Source organism: Apaloderma vittatum, unplaced genomic scaffold (assembly GCF_000703405.1).
Source record: "Apaloderma vittatum isolate BGI_N311 unplaced genomic scaffold, ASM70340v1 scaffold9673, whole genome shotgun sequence".
Lineage (NCBI taxonomy): Eukaryota > Metazoa > Chordata > Aves > Trogoniformes > Trogonidae > Apaloderma > Apaloderma vittatum.
Genome location: NW_009706396.1, coordinates 20,614 through 44,786, shown reverse-complemented (window position 1 = coordinate 44,786; position 24,173 = coordinate 20,614). Strand labels below are relative to the sequence as shown.

Below are 24,173 nucleotides of genomic sequence, written 5' to 3'. Positions count from 1 at the left end.
AGGCCGGGGAGGGTCGTGTTGCTGGCAGGAGTCCGGCGCTAGTGATGTGATTGAAACCCAAACGTCGAGCCTGCTTTAAAATGAGTGTGTGTAAGCTGACCTGATCAGGGCTCTCAGTTTATTGACAGCATTTGGCCTAATTTCAAAACCTTGTGGCGTTGCAAAACCTGGATGGTAAACAGCTCAGTGGGTTTTCTTGTGGTTTCTTCTCCCTGTCCTTAACGTGTTTTGGTGCCTCTCTTATTTTAGCAGTTCTTTTGGGGCTGAGGAGTTAACAGGACTTAACAGGAATTACTGTCATTTGGAAATGACAAAAGGAAAAAGGAAAAGGAAAAAGACACTTAACGATCTTATCTAACAGCCCTATTCTTAAATGTGATATATCTCTAAGTAATATTAAAGTATAACTTCTTCACTGCTGGGTTGTCCTTTTTCTTGCTCTGCGTAAAATGGTTGAAACTAGATTGGTTGGTTTTCAGTCCATGATCCTTGGATTTGGGGTCTTCCAAAGTGTGTGGAGGATCTCTAGATCTCACACGCCAGAACAGGTAGACAAGTTACCTTTGGAAACATTTGCAAACTTTGTAATTGTCAGGAGTAATCTTCTTATTCTTCTTAGAACTTTAAATTGTAACTTGTGAGGGAGACTGAAAAAAAAGATGAGAAATACAAACTGATGAACCTAAAAATAGGAGTAATTAAACTACCAGTCACCGCCTCCCTGAATGCTATGGTTGTGACAGCTGAGGCTCAGAACTGATTTAATCTCTCCTGCTCTTGAAAAGGTGATTAGAAAAGCCCAATTACAGCATGGAAAAATGTATTGATTTTTTTTTTCTTTTCTCTCTTTAATTCAGTAAGAGAGAATTATGCTGCCAACATGTAACTTTGAAAATGCAAATCCTGCAGATCTTTGCTAGACTATGCCAGTGAAATAAAAAAAAAAAGAGAGAGAATTGTAGCGTGGCTCTATTTTCCACCCTGTATTACTTTTCATCAGAAGGTTTCTTGCTTAGCTGGTATCCCCTTAATTTTGTAAATGAGACCCCCTGCTGTTTTACTGGTTACTCTTCTGCCCACGTTTTCATCTTACCCTTCCAAGTCCCTGATTAGTTTACAGTATGCTGCTGAACCCCCCAAATCAAGATTGCTGTAAGGAATATTCCACACATAGTGAGGACAGTGAGTTTAATTAGTGGGGCTTTACATGTGTGTTACTTTCTTGATTGTATTTGCTGGCTGCGATGCCCTTTGCTTGGGATGGCCTCTGCACCTGCTCGTGATTGAGGTTGGGGAAGGAAGGTAGGGAAAAAAAAAAAAGCCTAAAATGCATTCCATCCCTATAAAAGGAAGTGTAAGAGAAAGTCCTCTCTAGGGGTTGTGTTACGGGTATCTGTGTCTGCATCCCCTTTGCTCTCTCCCCCGGTTTTGGAGGGGATGTAGCCACCCCGGTTCTAAAGCACACAGGTGGTGGCAGGACTTCAAATGAAGCGATCTCCATCACCCATCCGGAACCATTGAACAGAGATCACTAACACCCCCATTTTTCTATTTGGGGTGGCTGACAAATGCATCTTCCTACTCAAAGCCAAAAATACAAAGATGAGAGAGTGGGAGTACAAGTTACCGTTAGAACAAAAGTTACATAAAGTGCAATAATATCCATGGGTCTCCGAGATGTAGGGATTCTTCTTGATAGGAGTGCATACGTGTCTGAGAGTGAGATTCTTGTTTTTAAATCATCTATCATCTTTTTAACTAAGCACAAATTATTTATGGTCCCTTTTGTTTTTGAAATTATTATTTTCCAGTTATTTTGCATCATTTTAACAACTCTTCAGAGTTACTTTGAGATGCATTAGGGTTTAGATTAAGATACATAAGATAGAATAATGAAAGTTTGTTGAATGTCACCATATAATAAACCTGTGGGGCTGATTCCAGTGATTTCTCCTTTGTGCGTTTATGCATTTTTGGATATAATCTCAAAAGCTTGCAGAGGTGTCTCTTGAATCCTCTGTGTATTTAAAAAGCTTATGAACTATTTAAAATGTTACTGCTATATTTCTTTTTTTTTGGGTGTTTTTGTTTGTTTCTTTTCTCCTAATGGAAGTAAAATTTTAGAGGTGGAAGCATGATGGATATATTATCAGCTTCTGCAGACCAGTCTGTCACATTTTGAGTTGTATTTTTTAATGTTCAATTCATCCTAAGTATCCATGCTTGTGCAGTTTCTTTTGTGAGACTGCCTCAAAACAGAAGTTTTATTGGCTTTTGACTAGTCATTAGATAAATGTAGCGTTACTTATTAATTCATTCCTATTTGCTGTAATAACTTGGAAGTATTTCTCAATATATATTCCTCATGACCCATACCGCACAGGTTTTTGTTTTGTTTTTTTGTTCTTCAGTTAAAAATAGTAGTAGTAGTAGTACTCAATACATTTTCTTGGGGCAAGCAGAGTGTCCTTAACTAGAAAAAACAAGCAATGTTAACAAGAAGAATCATTTACTTCTGAAATGGAATTGGTACATCAGTAATCTTAAACCCCATTTGAATGACTTGCTAGAGGTTTGGATATTCTAGAATCTATAATGTTCTCCAGAATGTTTTTGTCAAAATCTGTTTCTGAAGTGAATAGGCTGGATAAGGCCTTGGTAGGAATGTTGTCAACTTTTCAGTGCTGAAGGAATTGCTGAAACAACTGAAGTAGTAACCTTAAATTTAGACACACACTTACATATTTTGCTGTTTTAGCAATTTAGTGTGAAATGCTGTGTCAGATTAGAAGTGCTTTTCAATATCTCTTTAGACAGAGCACTCATATCGGTAACGAAAGTGGTTGCAGAGTCCTTTGCTGTAATGTTTTGCTTTATTTTGGAGAAACTAAGAACCTCATGTACAACGGGGAATAGTGTATTCTTTCTGCAAGTATGGATGTGCCCCGCATAGCGTCCCATTTACAGTAACTCTGAAAAATAAAGGTGTTTTTTAATTGCCAAATACAAGTCTGGCAAAGCCACTAAACCACTTCTTAGTTGCTATGGTCATATCTCTGTCCCTGTGTGGGTTTTTTTAAGTTTGTCTTCTTAAATCACGCCACATTAAAAACTCCTTTCATCAAGAACGTGCAAATGTAGTTTAGTAACCGCGAGTGTGCAATAAAAATCTTCATATATAGATAAGAGAAAACGCAGGTGTGTTAGCTCGATGACTAAGAATAAGTCTCTCAGTGCCATAGGTGGGGACACGGAGCTTCTTAGCCATAGCCCATATAGAGCTTGCCTTTGGCAGGGCACAGTGTCGGTCATTTAGAAGGCTGTTTGTGGGAGGTGAATATCACCCTGAGATTCCTCGGTGCTTGTATTTAAGCGGGATGTATTTGAACCTGAGAAACTGCCATGGGAGTTGGAAGACGGAGCCGTGCTCCTGTCCCTGGCAGCGCTCACCACCACATTCTCCCGAAGAAGAAGACTGGGCAACTGAATAGGTTGTCCACAAGCAATTTCCTTCCTGATCCTGTCAGCCTGTGCCGTAAAGCATGAGGTTTAGTTAAATTTTTAACCTTTAAAATGTTGTCGAGTGTCACTGTGGACATTTCATTTTAAGTATTGATTGTCTTTCAGTTTCTTTGTGTGTCCTGTCTTTCTGCAGTAAGCAAAATGTATGACTTGTGATCTTTTTCCGTTGTATATGTTACCAATACATAAAATTGCAATAGGAAAGGCATTATTTATACTTTTTGCTAAGATAGAGATTCTTATCAATTTAGGAATGAAAGTGCTTGCTGGTTTTGAAGCTGTTGGATTGTTCTGTTTAGTCTTGTCATGTAAGTTAACTCTGAACACCAGATCTTCTATTAATTTATTAATGCTCTTTATTTTTAACCTCTTATAGATGGTTTCATCCGAATATTACTGGGGTGGAGGCAGAAAACCTACTGTTAACGAGAGGAGTGGATGGCAGTTTTCTGGCACGGCCCAGCAAAAGTAACCCAGGAGACTTCACACTCTCTGTTAGGTGAGTTTAAATGGTTTTTGTCTTTCTCCCCAAATTGGTAAGAGTCTTCATTTGATGCTTTTCTGATGGGAAAGATTTATAAATTACCTGCTTGTAAGAGATGAAAGAACGCATGGATTGCTTTTTAGTCTGTTGTTTGCTGCTTTTTCCTGATTTTTTTTCTTCCATCTTCCCTGAAGAGATTCTCAACTACTTTTACCCAACTTGGAGAAACTGACTTGGAGGGTAGTGAATTCCGGCTCTGCAGAGAGACAGAAAAGTTCAGGGCAAGCAGAAGTAGGTTCATGATAGTGTTACTTCTTAGCCTTTAAAAATCTCCTTGATAACCATCAGAAAGTAGCAGAGACATGAATTACTGATCGAGCACGTGCAAGGAAATGCTATCCAGGCTCTCTTCTTACAGGAAAAGTCAGCAAGTTTTTAAGGGCAACTGCGGTGCTATTTTAGCTTCCAAAATAGCCCTTTTGTGACACTCGTCCCCTGACACAGTGTGTAGAGTGGTAGGGTTAGGGAAAGGACGGCGAGAGGAAGTAGATAAAGGCAAAAGGAAAAGTGGGGTTGTTGATAAGAGTGACGCTGATGGATACCTTTGAGATTATGAGCCTTGTTGAACAGAAGGGCGCTCTTTCAGGGAGCTGTTCCTAATTATTAATCCTAGAACCTGTGAGAGCAAATGACTTGCACCAGGCAAAGGAGCAAACAAGCCCTGATGGATGTCTTGAGTGCTGAATTCTCACCCCTCTCACCCTTTGTGGGGGTCTGAGAGATTGCTGTTGGAGGTCGTGAGGCCACAGAGCTTGCACTGGCTTCAGGAATCCCTTTGTTATGGGATTCAGGGCTTTTTTCATATTCTTCCTGACTATTGGACAGCCACTTTCCCTTCTTGCAAGCCACTGAAATGTGGCTGAAGCACCTTCAAAGGTGCCCTGGCTTAGCTGTTCTGTAATATTTTGGTTGGAAAGCGATCCAAGTGTAAGTATGGATTTCTCCAACTCGGACAACAGAATGCTAAATATAAAAGTGATTGATTGGAAATCAGCTGACTTGTGCGTTTGTTTTTTCTCCCCTTTGTTTCAAATATTAGACGAACTGGAGCTGTCACCCACATCAAGATCCAGAACACAGGAGACTACTATGACCTCTATGGAGGAGAGAAGTTTGCTACATTGGCTGAGCTAGTCCAGTATTATATGGAACATCATGGACAGCTCAAAGAAAAGAATGGAGATGTTATAGAGTTGAAATATCCACTGAACTGTGCTGATCCTACATCTGAAAGGTCAGAGAAATGGTGGTGACAACCTCGGTGTCCATGCACTTCTTAATAAATGTGTGTTTATCCATTTAACCCTGCAGTCAGCTTCCATCTGATGAAAGGGTGGCCACTATCTTCTACTAAAAGTGGTCCCACTCATTCCAGTGAGGCTATTTGCAAAGTAGACTAATAAACATGACTAAAGATAAGGCAGTCTAAGCCTCAGAACCTGTTTTCTTCAGCGTTAATCTTGGTGTGATTCAATACGGAAAAAGAGGTCATAATTCCCTTTACTGAGAAAGCCTTTTATTGTAGAAGTTCTGCCAAAGCTTCCTGAAGCTGTTATTGCTGCAAGGAGTTCCCCAGGTGTATGTTTCTGGGCATACCTTTATACGACTTTTTTTTCAGCAGTGGGCGTATCTGTAAAAAGTGAATGACATGCAAATCCTCAAATGGCTCAGACTTATGTTTTGAGGAGCGTGGCTAATAAGGAGAATCTGAGACTTTAGCCTTGACGTGTTTGGAGGAAGCATGTGTATGTCAGAAATAGACCTCTATGGCCAGCAGATACCGTTTTGTTCCTAGAATTGAAAAAAACCAAGGAAAAATACTAAAACGTGCTCTTGTCCCTCCTCAGAATGGCTTGTATTTAACAGTAATGGGCAGAATTATTGCCTATTTGGCTCCATTTCTTGAAGAAATGAGGTTGATGTGATTATCCCGTCCAGTTCCTCCTGTGGTGGAAGGGTAAGGCCTCATAGGTGCCAAGTTCCCACAGGTTTATTAGGAAAGCGCATCCTCATGAAGGATATGAAAGAACAAATACCTTGAAGGAAATAAAAGAACAAATACCTTGACTGAGGAAAAGATTGCAGTGTAAGCTTGTGTTAACTGGCTGCCGGGGAATCCGTTTGGATTGGTTTAGGGGATCCAAATCAAAGCTTCGTTGGAAGCTCACGTGAAGTGCAAATTTCAGTGCATATGGAAGTGCTTGCTTCGAAGTGTTTCTGCAGTCCCTCGTGTGTATGCTATGTACCTGTATGCTTCCAAGGCTTATTTTGGTTTTTCCTTTTATAAATTGTAAGGCTTTCTGCAGACCGGGACACTTATTCAATGTATAACTTAGTATTTCACTTTTATGATAAGTATTTAGAACAAGCAGATTCAGCCATGGCTGGAATGACCAGTAGGGTATCTGTCTGTATCTTATTTTATTTAAAGGTGGTTTCATGGGCATCTCTCTGGAAGAGAAGCTGAAAAACTACTAACAGAAAAAGGAAAACATGGAAGCTTTCTTGTGCGAGAGAGTCAAAGCCACCCTGGGGACTTTGTTCTTTCTGTCCGGACAGGAGATGATAAAGGAGAGAGCAACGACGGGAAATCTAAAGTGACACATGTCATGATTCACTGCCAGGTACGATGAAGCACAAGCCACTGCCACGGGCGGTGGGTTTATTCTAACAGGAGGGGCCGTTTTGCGCTTCGCTGAGGAGAGCTGAATATGTTTCCCCTTCCCTGTGGTGCCGTGTGTGCTACGTGTCGTCTCTCTGATCCAATTGACTCATTTGAAAGCATCAAAATTCTATTCGTGTTTTATTTTTTCATTTTTTTTTTTGACTGCTTGCCTGACTGAATCATGTCGTGCTATACTGTGCTGTCAAGTACCTTCTGATGGATCTGCTTTTGATTGCATCAGAAGTCTGTCTCAAATCCTCTGCTGACGGAGCCGTTCATGTTCATGAATCTTCTTAAGTGAGTTGCGGTCTCCTGGATGAATTATATAAAAATAGGAGTAATTGGACGAGTAGAGAGCTATCCCAACATATCTGTTTCTTCTGTCAGTTTATGACATTGTACCCGATAGATGATCAGCATTCTGTGAAAATTTTGAGTATTGAATCCAAGGAACACTTTTAAATCTAAAGCTTGACTCTAATACAGGGTAGTTTTTCACTGAAGTATTATTAAATTATAGACTTTTAATAGTTTTTTTTAATATGTCTGTGGGTTGCTATTAAAAAAAAAAAAATCACGATTTTGTCATTTTCTTTCTCTTCCTAAAAGACATTGCAAAAACTTCATTGTTTAAGAGCAGCTAAAATGCAATTGTAGAAATAGTTTCATGGTAGAAATGGCCTACCAAGACTGAAAAAATATTCTGCTAGTTTAGCTTTTATTTTTTTCCCCCAAGAAAACCTCTTTGTTTTGCACTTAACTATTAGTAGCATTCATGACATTGGGTCCTTAAAATAGGGATGGGGCCAGTCAGTACCAGCCTTTCAGGACCCAGTGATACTCTTTTAAGAATTTGAATTGGTTTTCAGAGCTATCTCCTGGAATCTAACGACAGAGCTCGGGTAGCCTGCTGCTTCAGCTGGCTGAACCTCAGTTCAGAGGAATTAGCTCTCCTAAAAAGGCAGATTAAATGATTTTCAGTTAGGTGACAAGAAGGGCCGTGTCCTCTGTAGTGTGTATGTGTGTGTGTGAAGGTTCTGCCATCCCTTAGCAGAAGGATTTTAGTAGGTTCTTCTACAAAGGGTTTTAAAGAGAATTTCTCATATGTTGCACAGCCTGAAGATGAGGTTAGTGTAGCCTCTGTGGTGTGAAGTGCATTTCTTTTGATGAGCATTTGTCTTTCAAGGATCTAAAATACGATGTTGGTGGAGGAGAGAAATTTGACTCTCTGACCGATCTAGTGGAACATTACAAGAAGAACCCTATGGTAGAAACTCTGGGCACGGTGTTGCAGCTCAAGCAGGTGAGTGAATGGAGAAGACAGGGCTCAGCTTTGTACCTCCAGCGTATGTTGTTGACGTGCAGGCTTTTCCTCGTGTTCTGTGAGATGCAATTTCTGTTTTTTCTTTTCTAATGCAAAAGTGAAGAATAAAACTTTGTGAAACTGGATGATGAAGTTGGTCATTTAACGGGGAAGTTTTTTTCTCATGTGCTGTGAAGGATAGAATCTTGTGTCGCTGATATTGCAGAACTGCTCTTGGGTTCATCGTGGGATTGCAGGACAAGTCCAGAAATGAGACAACTCAATGTATTGAAGAACAACCGCAAGCCTTTATCTAAAAGCAGTTGCTCCCTGCCCGCTTCCTCTCTACCCTCACCACCTTTCATTCTATAAATTGCAAAGTTTTGAAGCTCAAACAGATGCCTGGATGCTGCAGCTGCCTATATAAGATACACTTAGTGTAGGGGATTTGTGTTTTAACTGTCTTCTCACAGCTGTCACTTGCTACACCTCTGTTTAATATTTCTGTCTTCCCTAGCCTCTGAATACAACCCGTATTAATGCTGCAGAGATTGAAAGCAGAGTGCGAGAGCTAAGCAAGCTAGCAGAGACTACAGATAAAGTCAAGCAGGGCTTCTGGGAAGAATTTGAGGTACTTGGTTACATTCTAAGTGTTATGGTATTAAATCTCTGTGCTACTAAAATGTTTGTTTGGTTGCTGCCTTCCTGGCATTCTCTGCCCTCCATCGCTTCAGATCCCTCATCCTTCTCCTGCCTCCTGCGTCAAGTACAGAATGTGTTAAAATCTTAACAGTTCTGCTCTTGTGTCTGCTGGTAGAATGATTTAAATATTTGCCTTTTTATTTTCCTGATTCTGAGAACTAGTTATGTTCTTCAGTGCTGTTCTTTCACTGTCTGGGACAGTTGCTCTTGCATTTCCTGCCTGTCGTATGGGAGCTTTACGTACAGCTCTGTCTGGCGCATCTGAGCAGTTAGACGGGTTCGTTCCCATGGTCCTTCTCTTCATGGGTACAAGGAGAGGTCTGTAAGCAGGGTTAACGTTTCTGGAGACAAGGGACATAATTCCTAGCCTACAGTGATGGGATCTGGTGCAGTTGGAACATGTCAGGTGTGCAGATGAAGAGACTTGCACTGTGTTTTCCGTTGCACGTCTCGGTGCAGAGGATGTTTCTGTTTGCACTCTGCTGCCTTTGGGAGACTGGGTACCACTAGCTTTAAGGAAACCTTAGTGTGATTTCTCAGTCAATATGTGCTCTTGCCCTTGAGTTTGTGGCTTTTTTGATAGCTGTTTTTGGGGATCTTAAAACTGCTGTGAAGCGGTAGTGGTAGCAAGCTCTGAGATGAAGCAGCATTGATTATGTGTATTCCTTGGACTCCTGGAGGTTTATTTTTGTTTTGTTTGCGTGCTTACAAGTGTCTTAATAATGGGCCGGTTTACACCGCACAAGAAAACCACAGTGGATCTGGAACTCCACCAGCAGATGGCAACAGGCAACTGGAAAGTCCTGATCTTTGACAGAGAGGCTGTTTTTGGCCCTGTGGTGCTATTTTGAGAAACTTCTTGCATAGTGACGGGTTTGCAAAGCGACCATTTTTGAAATAACTCTTTTTTAATCAGACATATTAATTAGCTGAATGTACTGTCCAGTCTGCTCCAAGATTATTGTTGAGAGGAGAAAAATAAATACGTGGAAAGCAAGAGGCTCTTACCAAAGAGGTAACACATCGCTGTGAATGTGGATGGAGTGTAAGAAGGTGAGGCTGTGGCTGTGGGAAATCATAGAATGAGCATTAAGCTTTCTCCTCTCCCTTCCCTTGTGCCCAGTGTGGGGGCCAGGCATCGACCCAGGTCTGCTGGCTGCTCAGAATCTCTCCTGGAGGGGGAAGGCAGCTAGCAGTGCTGCTCTGGTCACTGCTCAGGGCTTGGGGCTCTCTTTCACCCTTGCAGGAGAGCGATGGATGTCCTGGGGAGCAGTTCTCGTCATCAGGTGTGAACCTTGCCCTGTGGAGGTAGAGTGGCTTCAACCTTTGAATTGCCTCTCACGCAGAGTGCAACACCTGCGCTGTGATACGGGGCCCGAAGGGTCAGGTTGCTGAGCCACACCTGCTCGAGTGCCTAAAACTTGCACGAGGGAGTTTGCTGCTTTTTCCAAAGACAGACGAGCGGTGTGCTTTATCGTATCACGACGCAGTCACGTAGATTGTGCCTGTGTGGGTTAGCCTGGACATAATGTTTGCAAGTTAGCAAGCAAAGGGAGTCTTGTGTCTTCCCTGGAGGCTCTAAGCATGCCTTACTCTTATTCAGAGGGCGTAAAAAGTAAAAAAATGCACCCTGTTGGCTTGTCCTTCTTGTAAGTGGTGCTGGCTTACTAGAAACCATGTGAATGATTTAATTTTTTTTCTTTTTTTTTGTTTTTCTTGAGGGAAGCACTCTTGTGCAGTGCATTTAGGAGTGGCTTGTTGAGTTATTAAAATGTGCCTGAACTATTACTTGACACTTCCGACTTCTTTTCTGACCTCTAGTCTTTGTGAAATAAATTAGTTTTGTAATGGATTTATCAGCCGGTCCTTAGAAGTGAGGTGTTTTCCTGTCTCGTGACTTTCCTGAAGAAGAATATTTGCTAGGAAGCCAGAAGTAAATGTAAGAAATTAAAGACATTCCACTTCTCTTTCTCCTTCACTGCTGTTAACAAGGTCAGCCCCAAACCTGACTTTTTTTTTTTGCCCCGCTGCATTTTTGGAAACAAACCAGTCTCGTCGCAGGTTTAGTGTTGTGCTTTTTCATTCACCTCAGGTGAGCTGTAGCTGTCAGCCTTGGTGACAGGAGGCAGGGGGGAAACGCCAGGTTGTCTGTGGATTCTCTGCCTGTGCTCTTTATGATTTGGCAGTCCAGATGGTGGTTATAAATTACTTGTCTTCGGGCGTATTTAAGAATGTACCTCTTGTCCTGCGAACCATTAGACAGAAATGTTGACAGTCCTTGTAATGTTTTTGCTTCTGAGAAATGGCTGTTTGGTGAGCTTAGTGCTCGGCTGTTGTAGTGAAATTGAGGATGTTTCAGATTTATTGTTGTATTGTGAACATCTCTTAATGGGCTTGTTAGAAGTCGCTGCTGCTTGCGGATCTCTCCTCAGAGATGCTCAAAGCAATAATAATTAACTGTATGAAGTGAAGATGTGTTTGAAGCTGTGGTTTCTACACGCTTAATTGTTTCCATTTTTTAACCTGCGAGCAAAGTTTCGCTTTTGGTTCTTTTGCCTGGCATTTAGCTTGGCTGAGAGTCAAAACCTGTGAATATTACATAAAGGTGCCCTGTGATAATGGCACTTGAAAGGCTTTTGCAGCGTGGCAAGAGGTGAGCTTACTGCAAAGTGCTGTTTCACCCATCGCTGGCAGTAGCAAGCGGTGCTTTATGGGGGTACTTTTTCTGTATGTGCTTCATGGGCATGAAATCTCAGAGCTTCCCTGTGTTGCTTTTTTCGTTCTTTGTTTTCCCTGTCTTTAGGGTGAGCCTAATTGTCCAAAGTCGCTACGTGAGGCAGTAACAATAATGCAGACTGAAATAGAAGTCAGCGAATGTGTCTGATGTGCCCAAGCTCTAAACTAAAAGCAGCTTCTGCAAGAGCGTTAAGGGTGGTAATAACAAGGGGAGCAGCTTCCAAAGCCCGAGTCTTCATTTTAGCCAGGCCAGTACTGCTTTTAGGATTAAAACTTGGAACAAAGACATTGAGATTCTGGCCCCTCCGGCTTCACTGCAGGTGGGGAGATTTGCTACCAAGTGGCATGGCTGTGAAGTATGGAACTGCTGTTTTCCCTGTCGAATTAATTATGAACCAGGCGCTGAGAAATTAGCTCCTTGCCAACAGCAGAAATCCCCGTGCAGATTTATTGTTTCTGCGCTGGGATGATTTATGGATAACCCTGTTTTGTAGTTACCTAATACTCTCCCACCTCAACAGTAACAGGGTAATACGAGGATGTCTACAAAAAATTTGGTACTGCTTTAGTGAAATGGCCTTGAGGTGGTAGGAGGGAAAAATGAGAGTGCTTAAAATCAGTACGTGGCTGTGGTGGTGGGTTGTACATTGGCATTTTACCGCTCTCGTCCACACCATCGAAAATCCTGAAGCAGTCCTGTGTGGGAATAGACAAGGACATCTTCCTGACACTCTGCTTCAGATTGCTGAAGGACTTTTCATTGTGCTTGACACGTAAATACAGCTGCTTGTGTTGATGTGCTTTGGGTTTTCTGGATGCTTCTTCCTCCTCCTTGACTCTTTAGAGTTGGCCTGGCTGCAGCTTGCAAGGGTCTGCTCTTGCAGCGTTGCTATAAACCAGCCTTTGTCATCTCGGGGACTTGTTTTGGGGACTTTGCTGCTGCAGGGAGTCTGTAGTAATGCTGCTAAAGGAGAGGAAGGAGCCTGATAAGGCTGGAGGAATCTGGTACAGCTCAGGTAGAGAAGATTTTGAACCCTTCGATTGACCAAACGAGAAGAACGCAATATTACTCCTAAATTATATGCTTGGTGAGAAAGACCTAGTGATAAATATGTTTATTTGGGCCTGCTCTGTAGAATGCTGCCTGTGTTGCTTAGTTTCTTTAGTGTATGTAGCTTTTACGATGGCCAGACTTCCAAAGACAAAATGTTGTGCTCCTTTGTAACCAGTCCTTTTCTCCTTGCCTGGTGTTTTACAGCTGCAAGCCTGAAGGGGCCAACTTGGCCCTGCTTGGTCAGAACAGTATCAGGAGTCCTTGCTGGTTATAATTTGTGGTTTAAAGAAGCTCTGAATTCATAGGTGTTTACAAGTATCAGGTGGAAAATAGTTTGCCTTATCGCTCGTGCCTCTATGTATTTTCTGTACCTTGGAAGCAATGCTGTACCAAGTCTGAATGGAGAAATCCAGTCCTTTCTCTCTCTTTCTCCAACTCCAGCATTCTAGTCACATATGATCATTTTTTGTAAGGAAGGATCTCTGTGATGATGGCGAAACACTCCGTACGGCTTTTATTAAGACCAGTTATTTGTGCTGTTTTCATTTAGACTTTGCAGCAGCAAGAATGCAAACTTCTCTATAGTCGTAAAGAAGGTCAGCGTCAAGAAAACAAAAACAAAAATAGATACAAAAACATTTTACCCTGTAAGTATTGATTTCTTTCATTACAATGTAAGCCTGCTACTTTTCTGTGCTTTATTTTCTTAGCTTGTAAAGACAGGGTTAATTAAGCACCACTGTGCTTTTTCTTCTCTGTAGGGATAATTTCCCCTCTTACGTTGTCAGTATTAGCCCATGCAACTTCCAATTTGTGTTCCAACATTTGCACTTTGTAGATACTGATACTTGGACTTCCAAATCGTGCTTTTATCTTCGGCTTTCATTTAAAAGCATCACATCCCTAAACTGTTATTCAGCAAACTGGAATGCTTAAATTTAAGAGGATTAATTTGTGCTACAAAACTGCATGGTGCAAATCCAGCAGCCGTTCGCCTTGACATAGTGCTTGACTGTCCGATTGCTCAGGAGTTACTGGGGGTGATGAACAGTTATTTTGATCTAGCTTGTTATGAATTGGCCATTTGTTTTAAAAAAAGGCAAAAAAGGAAAGGTTGACTAGTCTAGCTGCTGATTTATGGAGTTTGATAACTTAATCGCTTCTGGTAGTGCTCAGAAATGTGCCTGTCTGGGGGATATTTAAAAATAGCTGCTTATTCACAGCTGTAGGATGCAAGTGCTTGTAGGATGCAAGTGCTTAACGTACATGTATATTCTTCTAGTTGATCACACCAGAGTTGTTCTACATGATGGTGATCCAAATGAACCTGTTTCAGACTACATCAATGCTAATATTATTATGGTGAGTGTACTCCTACCTACAGGAGCCTTGTTGGCACGGCCCATGTCTACTTCTTATCTTACCTACGCCCAAGTTGGGCTTATAACCATTTGTCACCCTTTATGAAATTGTTGGTTTTGTTTTTGTTTTTCCCCTCTAGCCTGAGTTTGAAACCAAGTGCAACAACTCCAAGCCAAAAAAAAGCTACATCGCGACTCAAGGTTGCCTACAGAATACAGTGAATGATTTCTGGAGGATGGTGTTCCAGGAGAATTCTCGAGTTATTGTTATGACAACAAAAGAAGTTGAAAGGGGAAAGGTAAAACCAGACTCTCAGACTGGCCTTGGGAAAGGTCATGATGCGTGAATGCAAGTAAGGACTAAACAGACGTGGTTATATTGATCTATGAGCTGAAACCTGATGTCGGCACAGCTACCTGTTCCACCTCGGGAATCTGCAAACCCTTTGTGCTCTGCTCTGGCAGCACTTAGTGCTCTGAAAGGGGAAATTCTCCTGCAACGATGCATCCCAGGAACACCTGTTTTACCTTCTAAGTAAAGGTCTTATTCCACTCTAGCAAATGACTTAGGGCAGGAAAGAATAGGAAATAGTTGAATGCTGGTATTCTGACAACAGTCATATACTGCTTCCTGTGTATCGTCAAGTTTTATCTCTGGAATGTGTTGATTCTGATGTATTTTCTGTTTGGTGAACAGTGTCTGTTCTCTCTCTCTCTTTTTTTTTTTTTTTAAATGTTTCTCTGCTTTTTCCATGTAGTGTTGTCCACCTTTTTCAGTAATCCAATAGTCTGTTTCTGAATGGAAAGCTCTTACCTTGTCAGATGCCTGTCGCTTTTGCAGAAAATTGCAAGTACAGCTACTGGTTTTCTATGGATGACTGAGAGTTGCAGGGGTTCCTTACTAAAATAAAAAAAAAAAAGGCTTTGTGTACTGAAGACAAATAGGAGTAGAATTTATGTTCTTCTCTTCCTAATCTAGGCATCAAAGCTGCTATTCATAGTGTTTGTAGAAACCATTACTCTGTCTTGCGGATTTTTTTGGCTTTTTAAACCTCTGTCCATTTATCACCCTTATAAAGGGGCATGATTTGTGTTTCCTTCCTGAGAAGGCACTGAAGGAGGGAGAAGCTACCTCTTTGCAGTGACCTTCCTCTTAGATCTTTCTCTTGGAAGAAGAGAAATAAGTTGAAGGGTTGTTTTGGAAGAGTTGACTTGAATACCTTTTTGTTTAAATAACCTACTGAATGACCTGTGCTCCTCTGCAGTTTCGGCATGATTGTTTCCAAATTTTGCTAAGCCTGTTTTCAGTGCTCTGCAGGTGTAAAACACTGTCTGGTTACTTAATCACTGCTGCATGCATTGATTTCTTTTTTTTTTCTTTATTTTTTTTCTTGGTGCTTATTTCCCTTCTTCAAGGATTGCAGATAACATTCCTAATACAAAAGCTTTTTTGTCTCAAGCCAAGATTCTTTCAGATATGCAGAAAGGAAAGAAACCTTTGCACCAGAGATGACTTCGAGAGCACATTGCCTAAGGAAGTGAGGAAGTAGGAAACATGTCAGATCTGCAGAGAGTTCCAAATATGCTTTAGAATGCACTGGAGGAGCAGGGAACACTTACAAACCTAAATAGCAGTTACTTGGAGGCAGTCCCTTGGTCTGTTAATACACGCATCTCTCCTTTCAGGCTAAAGCTTGTGTTCATGTAGTGTGTTACTGTTCAGACTTGCTGTACCAGCTGCTCTTGTGCTCGGGGTTCCGTATGGAAACTGCAGGCTACGTTGGCATATGCTACGATCAAGATCTTTCCTTTAGCTTGTACCCTTTGGGAGATGGCAGGGAAAGAAGGGCAAGAGTAACAAAAAAGCATCTTGTTGCCTAAGTAGGCTGGAAAGCGTGTGTTCAGTCGTCTCTTACTCTGTCTCGTGTTGGCAGAAGGAACTTTCTTGTTGCCATGTCTTCTCATAAATACACAGGAGTAACTATAAGCAAGAAATGTTTCTCCATAGTACTCGATGTTTGCTATAGGCGACTGTGGTTTCTAGTCTGATGCGGTGTGGACTTGGGTTTCGTTCACAGCCTCACAGGAGTCGCTCTTTTCTGAACTCTCACAGAACCAAAGCAAAGTAGTAATAGGTGAACCTGTTCTTCAGTGGATGGAATATATCCCCAGCCAAACCTGAGAGAAGAGCAGCACGCCAAAATCTCTAATTCTCGGAAGACCCACGAGGCTTCAGTTCCCTGCCACAGGGAGCAGTGCTTTGTTGTTAGGTGATTGAGTTAGGGAGCTGTGTTAGCTTTCCGCTCAAAGTGTCTGAATTTCATTGTCACTAAAAATGATTTACACCTTTGACTTGTATTGTTTTCATTGTAGAATAGCCTGTAAAGCTACAGCATGCCACCGGAAATTCTCAGTATTTTGAAACCCGTAGCTGGGTGGAGATACAAGTGACAGTGTTTTAATCTCTGGATTTTGAAACTGTCAAGGCAAAGCAGGTACCGAGATGATCACAAAAGCTTCTAAAAGGGGTTTGCCTTTGCTCTTTGAGATCATCTGGTGTTTGTTATGGGGAAGAGAAACTTCTCCCTAAAATGTTCTTTGCCTTGTCAGCTAACTGTCCTGTTGGTACTAATAATTGCTCTCTATGTATTCAGCAATGAAAGCGTCAGAAATATTTTTGTTAACCAGTTTATGAACCAACCTTTCTTCTTACTGATTACTCTTTTTTTTTCCATGTTTGTGTATTTTTTTTTAAAAATCTTGCAGAGTAAGTGCGTCAAGTACTGGCCTGATGAATATTCCCTAAAGGAGTATGGCGTTATGCGTGTTAGGAATGTTAAGGAGAGTGCAGCACACGATTACACACTAAGAGAGCTTAAGCTTTCTAAAGTTGGGCAAGTAAGTATGTTAGTAACTCTGTCCTTTTAATTTAGATTGCAGCAGATCGCAAAAAAAACCGCACCCAAACCACCAGAAACAGACTGTTTCTTTGGAGTCAATAAAAGCACTAAGAGATTAATAAATTGAGCCCTGTCTCTTTCTTTGAAGCTCCAGGTTTAGTTCCATACATCTTCCTCTTTGTCCTTGGGATAATTGAAGATTCTTATACCTAAGCACTTTTTGGCAGAAGATGCATGGCTGCAGAGCTTTGAGGAAATCTGGAGAGAGGGACGATGCTTTTAAGTAATCACACTTCAGTCTAGTTAGACGTTTGCTCCTTTCCACGGCAGCGGTTGCATTAGAAGGAAATGGTTGTGTGTGGGTCCAGCATGTAGAAGGAATGTTTAAGGGAAGGAATACAAAAGATGGGGAATTGAACTGGTGTGGAAATGGCACTTCTTTGTTAAGGAGCAATTTGGATCAGGGTGCCGAACGAATTGGTAAGAAGCAAATAAGCAAGATGTGCTAGACTGGTGTCTGTGGGATGGAAGGGAGCAGAAAGAAGTGTGTGAGGTAAGTGCCAAGTGCCACTGGGTATGAATGATGAGTATGGCAGATGAAGGTCCCTCCTGTTGGTCACTGTCAGTCAGAACTTCACCATGGCTTCTAAAGGTGAGGATGGAAATGTTGGAAACAACTGCATGAGGAGGAGGGCGCTGAGGAGGCAGGTGGTGTGATTGACTTGTCAGGCCAGGAAGTATTCTGGGTTTTCTCTCTTTTCCGAGAGTGGTGGCAGCAGGTTGAATATGCCACCTTCCTGTCTGACTCAGCTTTGCCATGGAGACACTTTCAGCCGGGTTTTGATGTGAAGGATTTTTTTTTTTTCATGTGTTGACATCTTCCTTCCAGGGGAACACAGAGAGAACAGTCTGGCAGTATCACTTCCGAACTTGGCCGGATCACGGAGTCCCCAGTGACCCTGGTGGTGTACTAGACTTTCTAGAGGAGGTGCACCATAAGCAGGAGAGCATTTCTGATGCGGGACCAGTTGTGGTCCACTGCAGGTACGGTGATGCACTATACCTCTCCTGCTACTGCTCTCTGTGCCTTTGCAGTTCTGTTGGGTGTTGGATCCTGTATGAGTAAGGCTTTCTGACGTTGTGTGAGAAGGTGGTACCAGCCTTGGCTAGATACATTTCAGGTAAAGGAAAGTCTAATATCCTATCCCACCTCCTCAGGCTTGGTTTATAAATAAGATACTTTTCAGAAAGGAAGGAAAGGAAATGGTAGATCTGACCTTGTAGGATTTTTTCTGATTCAAAGATGTGTATAATAAATGCTGAGGTGCTGTTACAACTTCTGCCTCTTCCGTGTTGATTCAGTCTTTAGTTACTTTTGGCTGCGTGGCATGGCGTGACTAGCTATAATTTGGGAGTCTGATGTCTCTTAGTGTTAGACTCTGACTTGAACTTTGGTGTCTGTTCAGAGAGAGCACAGCAATTAACTACTTTTCCCCCTTTTCTTGCAGTGCTGGGATTGGGCGAACAGGAACTTTCATTGTGATTGATATTCTTATTGACATAATCAGAGAAAAAGGTAGGCTCCCACGCTTGCTTTTATTTTCCTGGGGCTCACTGAGAGGTACAGCACAGTAAAACAGCGCGAGTGTTGATAGAATAGAGGATTCTAGTGCTGCGGCAAAGGGGGAGCGTGTGGCGTAGAAGGAACTTGCTCGTTCCTCTTGACTTAGCTGGAATCCAGGTGCGGAAACCCAGCTCCGGTTCAGCGTAATGAAAAGTATCGTAGAACAGTTTTAGTTGGAAGAGACCTTCAAGATCATTGAGTCCAACCTTTGTCAAAGCCCTGTAACACTGCTAAACCCCGTCCCTCGGCACAACACCTCCCCATCTCTTAAACACCTCCAGGGATGGTGACTCAGCCCCCTCCCTGGGCAGGCTGTTCCAATGCCTGACAACCCTCTCAATAAAGAAACTCTTCCTAATATCCAACCTGAACCTCCCCTGGCGCAACTTAAGACAATTTCCCCTTGTCCTATCGCTTGCTGCTAGGGAGATTCTTTGATGCCATGAATGTAACTGTGCTGTGTTCTGCTGGATGATGAGGCCAGTCTTTCCTCCAAAGACAAAGCTTATTTTACTGTTCTTAACGTTACGCTGATTCTTCCCAGGTGTGGACTGTGATATTGATGTTCCAAAGACCATTCAGATGGTGAGGTCGCAGCGCTCAGGAATGGTTCAGACGGAAGCGCAGTACAGGTTTATTTACATGGCAGTACAGCACTACATTGAGACGCTGCAGCGCAGAATTGAAGAGGAGCAGGTATTCTTGTCCTAAGAATAAGATGTTACATATGATTTGAACAGGGAGCGGAGTTGCTTGTCTGCTGCCTGTGACTCTTGGAGGCCTGACTGCTCAGTCTGTAACCAGTGCCTTGCAAAAAGTCTGGGCTTATAAATTGTTAACCCTGTTTGGAGGAGTTAGCCTGCATTTCAGTTCATTATGCTTAAGAATTACTTAAACCATTAGGTGGAATTAGAAAACTGTTCTCCCAGTCTTTCAGTTATTGCACCCCAGACCTCAAAATCCCTTAATATTATCGAGTTTTCTGTGCAAGTAGAATAGAAGAGTCTGTTAATTAATACAGAATCTTGTGCTCTCTTAAGTTTTAAAGAGATTTCAGATTTGTTAACTGTATTTCTGAAGTATGATAATCAAATTCAAATGCCGGTCACTTGAATACCAATTTTGGACCTTAAAGTACATGTTTTATTAGTGAGAGGTTAAGTATATTGGACTGAAAGATTAAAGAGTGAGTGTGGTGATCTTGCAGTACAGTGTCCAACAAAAAGCAATTAGAGGAGTGATTTGATGTGGTAAGAGGAGAAAAGTTTGAAATGTGTGGTGACAGCTACAAGACCATCACCTCACTCTTGCTGTTTTAGTACTTCATTGGAGTCCTTCTCCAGTTTCTACAGAAGTTACCTCGTTTTGCAGTGAAAAACTGACATTCTGCTCGCATTCTCTGTCGTAACCTCTGGTCACTGGGGATTTTTATCTTTTTGTGTCCCAATTTTAGTATTTTTCCTTCTGTAGCTGGCTTGCTGCTCGGACGGAGATAAACCCCCAGGACTGCTGGGGCAGGTGTGGGGAGCTGCGTGGTTAGTGCAGTGCCAGGTGTGAGATGCAATCCCCCTTTAGAGACGGAGTGTGCCAGCTTGGCACTCGAGTGGCTTCTGGCTGCTCTGGAGTGTGACAGAGCTTATTTTCTATTTGCCTACATGATGTAGATGTGCTCTTCAGCAGAGGATAGAGACTTTATTCCTCTCCCCAGGACAGCTGTTGTGTGCTCTGATGGTGATGAGACACAAAGTGAAGAACAAGAAATCCCTTGGGGGTACTTTTTTTTTTTCTTTTTTTTCTCTCCCTGTCTTTAGTGTCTTGTTTTGCCTTAAAGCTGCCTCATATCTCTGTGTGTTTAATTACACAAGCCTTGTACCCTCAGCTTTTTGAATATGGTCTCTTTCTGCTGCTGCCATTTGCAAAGTAGATCTACAGCTCTCTCGATCATCGTAACAGGTTTTGAGTAGTGTTTTGATACTGGATGTAGTAGCATATTTCTCCCGTGGATGAGGCTCAGTTAGTTGTGTTTCATCCTCTATTCTGTCACTAGCTCAGAAGGCACAGGTATAAAAGCTTAAGAAACTGGAAATACTGCTTTACTTCAGGAGGTCTTGACCTAGAACTGGGGCTACTGTAGGAATAAAACAATAGAGAACTTCTCAGACAAAAGTGAAGCTTTGTGGTGACTGTAGGAGCTAAGGCCCTGGAAAAAAACATGGTGAGTTGGGGAAGCTCTGAGGTGTAGTGTGGTACAGTAGAAAAAAGTAATTGGCTGAGTAGTAGAATGCTATGCAGACTGCTTGACTTTCACCTTGATAAAATAGTTTGGGAAAGAAACTCTGTGTTTTGAGAAACTTTAACTTCTGGAACCTTCTGCTTCCTTTAATTGCAGCTGCAAACAGTGAAGGTTGGGGGAAAAGAGAAACCTGGTGGAGTCAATTAAGGCACCTTTGTAGGAAAGGAGATGAGGTCGTGCTCCCTGTCTGCTTTTCAATATGGATGAACACAAGCCAGTGCTGATAAGAAGTGAAGCAGTCACATTAGTTAACCTGTTGTTCTGCAGGACTTAGAGGCTGAAGAAGTGAATACATGAAGAGCTACATCCTTTTGTGTAGCTCTGATGGGTTTTTATTTGTGTTTGGTGAAAAAATTTCCCTGCTCTGCGAGCATTCCCTCTCTTGTTGCAATGCTGAGAGCCTCAAGATATCCTAGAGTTAAACATTGCCTGTCTTCTCACGTGTGCAGAAGCAAAGCAAAGGGAATTTGAGTGGTGTCTATGTTTCCTGTGGAAATGTGTGTGGTTTTTTACATCTAGGAAACAAGTAGTTCTTACCACATTTTTGTTAGTCGGAATTAGAGAGGATAACTGCAGTGGATTAACTGAAATGAAGCCAGGTATCTACTTTTGCTTGGCTTGTTTTATCTGTTGCAGTCAGCTTAAGTAATAGAAGAAATGACCGATTCCTTTTAAATTGCTTTTGCTGTGCACTCCACGTATAACTTGAACTGCCACTTGGCTTGCAGTTCAGGGGGATAAGGAGGAAGTCAAGCCCTAGTTTTGGACTTCAGAATATTCTTGGCAAGTGATGGGTGTGTAGCCATTAAACTTTTACATTTTATTTAAATATTATTTTTTTTTAGCATTAACCTTCCATGTAGTTGAACTAGACTGGTGTTCTATTCGAAAGAGATCTGTCAGAAGTAAGTAGGAGCTGAGAGAGAAGAACTTCAGTAAAACAAAAACCAAGTTGAGCAAGTTTTGAGTAAGTCTCAGAGGGACAACTTGGAAAAACTTCAACCCGCGTTGCTATCCAGGGCATTTTTAATGGGAACTCAGCAGCCAGAACTGCGCAGAGGCTCTGACAGCCTCAGTCAGGATTCAGGCCAGTTATTTAGGACTTGTTTCAGCGTTAAAAAAAAAGTCAACAAACCCAAACTAGCCACCCATGTTTGTCATGAGAAGGAGTAAAGCTGCACCTCCTTTCTTTCCTAGCGTAGCTTTGCTTGCGGGAGCCTTCGCTATGTGCAGCTGAACGCCAGCACAATTGGCTGCAGCTCGTAACATATGCTGCCGAATGCAAATAAACAGCTTGGCTTCTTTTTATATCAAACCTAATGGGCTAAGATGTTATTTTGTTAGTGATCTCGCAAACAGCGTTGTTACTCATTTGGCCGCATCTCCAAGCTGGAAATAAGGTCAGTGGGAAGCCCACGGGCTGGTACTGCCTATTAAAGATTGAAGTGTGGCTTCTTCTGCCAAGTAAGATGAAGATTGCGTACAGATGCTGGTTCATAAGGTTGGTGTATTCTGCTGGAGATGATGGTGGGAAAGGGAGTAATGAAAACCGAGTTTTTTCTGGTCTTGTAACCCTTAGGTCTTCTCCGTGTTATGTACAGAATTGAGCTCTCGTCTCCTCACAGACAAACGTTTCTTCTAAAAATGTACATGGTTAGTTACATGTGTAATTTCTGCACTGCTCCAGTGATTGTTTTCTATCAGTAATAAAAAAACCTTGGCTTTTTGTTGTGTTTTTCTTCACAGAAGAGCAAGAGAAAAGGTCATGAGTATACAAACATTAAATATTCTTTATCGGACCAGACAAGTGGGGATCAGAGCCCGCTTCCACCCTGTACCCCGACCCCAACGTGTCCAGAGTAAGTTCACTTCTGTTGTCAATGTTTAACTTTTGAACTGTACTAACTAATCTTCAGGGACCTCGAATGAGAATAAGTTATCATGGAATCTGCCCTAGACTGTTGCCTTGTGCTTTCTTAAATAAACCAAGCAAAGTAAATAGTCCCTGAGCTCTATTGCCTTTACAGATACGGTTTTCTCAAACTGGTTTCTTTGGACTGTAAATGCCTATTTCGTTCCAGAATGAGAGAAGATAGTGCTAGAGTATATGAAAACGTGGGGCTGATGCAACAGCAGAAAAGCTTCAGATGAGAAGATGTACAGAGACTTCCATGCCAAGGCAGGTGTGTGCGTGCGTGTGTACCCAGCCTGGAGTCGTGGTGGTCGGAGAAAACGTACACAAACCCCAACTATGAGGAGAACTGTAGGAAGGACTTTGTTATGTCCAAAATGCATGTAACCTCTCCCTCCTTAAGGCGTTTAAATTCCAGAGGCTAATCTTGAATTAGTTGCGTTTATCCTTTCGAAACAACGTGGAATATTAGCCTAGTAGACCTAAGCTGGAAATCTTTATTATTCAGGAGGCTGAAGTTCTGCGTGCTAGCGAAAGACGAGTAGCAACTACAGTCTGAATTTTCCTTGTCTTCTTAAAATTGATCTTTGCTCCTGGTTGATGATAAGGATTTGTGTGTGTCGAAAGAAATTCAAATAACGCTTCAAATCTCATGCTCAGCCTCATAAAAGATGCAACGAGGATGGTTGCTGCTGTGTCTGTGTGGTGTGAGCAGTTGGCATAGTATTTTTGTCGTACTAGTAAAAACTAAATCCTTGCTTTTGCTGGGAAAGAAATCTGTAGATTCCCTTCTTTTTTTTTAAAAAAAATGTTATAATTTGGTTCTTGCAATCAGACAACTGAATATATGTTATATATTAGCTAGTAAGTTTATCTGATGCTTCGACTAATGGGCTGTGGATACAGCAAAGGAATATCTTTGAATTTAAGGTGTCTTTAGTCACGAACTTCTTTTGGATTCTAATTTAAAGCCCTTTGTCATCTTTCCCCTGTGTTTTTAAAGACCTTTCCACTTCCATTTGGTAACTGTAAGTGCATTTCATCCATTTAGTCCAGGAACCTTCTCAAATTTATACACAATCTCCTCTTCTGTTGCCAAAGTGCCACGTGGTTTATAAGCAAGGTTTGAGACTTCTGGCTGAATTTTGGGCTTTCTTGAGTCAAAATTGAGCAGTTCTGTTAATGTCAGACTAGAAATACCTCCTGTTCTTTTTTTTTTTTCCCCTAGATAATTTTTTATTTTCTTCTCCCTTCCTTTCCCAGAAATGAATATGGTTTTTAAAAAGGTCAAGGAAGAGAAGGAAGAAGATTCACATGAACGGTGAACTCTGAGGGCTTGGTACCTTTTTATTTACGGTTTTAATCCTTCAACAGTAGGCAAAACATAAGACCATCTAAAGATTGTTTATATCTCTTCTCTCGTTGCTCATTTTCCAAATAAAAGGAAATCCTTTCTACAATGTAGACAACTACTTCGTAGAGTCGGTTTTGAATCCCGCAAACTGTTGGACTGTCATCCATTTGTTTTTTTAAAATAGTATTTTTATTTCACAGTGT

At 41.7% G+C, this 24,173-nt stretch overlaps 1 protein-coding gene across 1 annotated transcript; it reads left to right on the top strand.

Moving 5' to 3' along the window:
• Positions 1-3,890: 3,890 nt before the first annotated feature.
• PTPN11 (protein tyrosine phosphatase, non-receptor type 11) lies at positions 3,891-24,161 on the top strand (the record flags this gene model as incomplete). Its single annotated transcript, XM_009865774.1, has 15 exons — positions 3,891-4,021; positions 5,106-5,300; positions 6,498-6,690; positions 7,918-8,034; positions 8,552-8,665; positions 13,077-13,173; positions 13,809-13,888; positions 14,028-14,186; positions 16,654-16,785; positions 17,677-17,831; positions 18,296-18,363; positions 18,956-19,107; positions 22,451-22,563; positions 22,786-22,887; positions 23,880-24,161. Coding segments are annotated over 14 exons (1,776 nt in total), but the record flags the coding sequence as incomplete, so codon positions are not given.
• Positions 24,162-24,173: the final 12 nt, after the last annotated feature.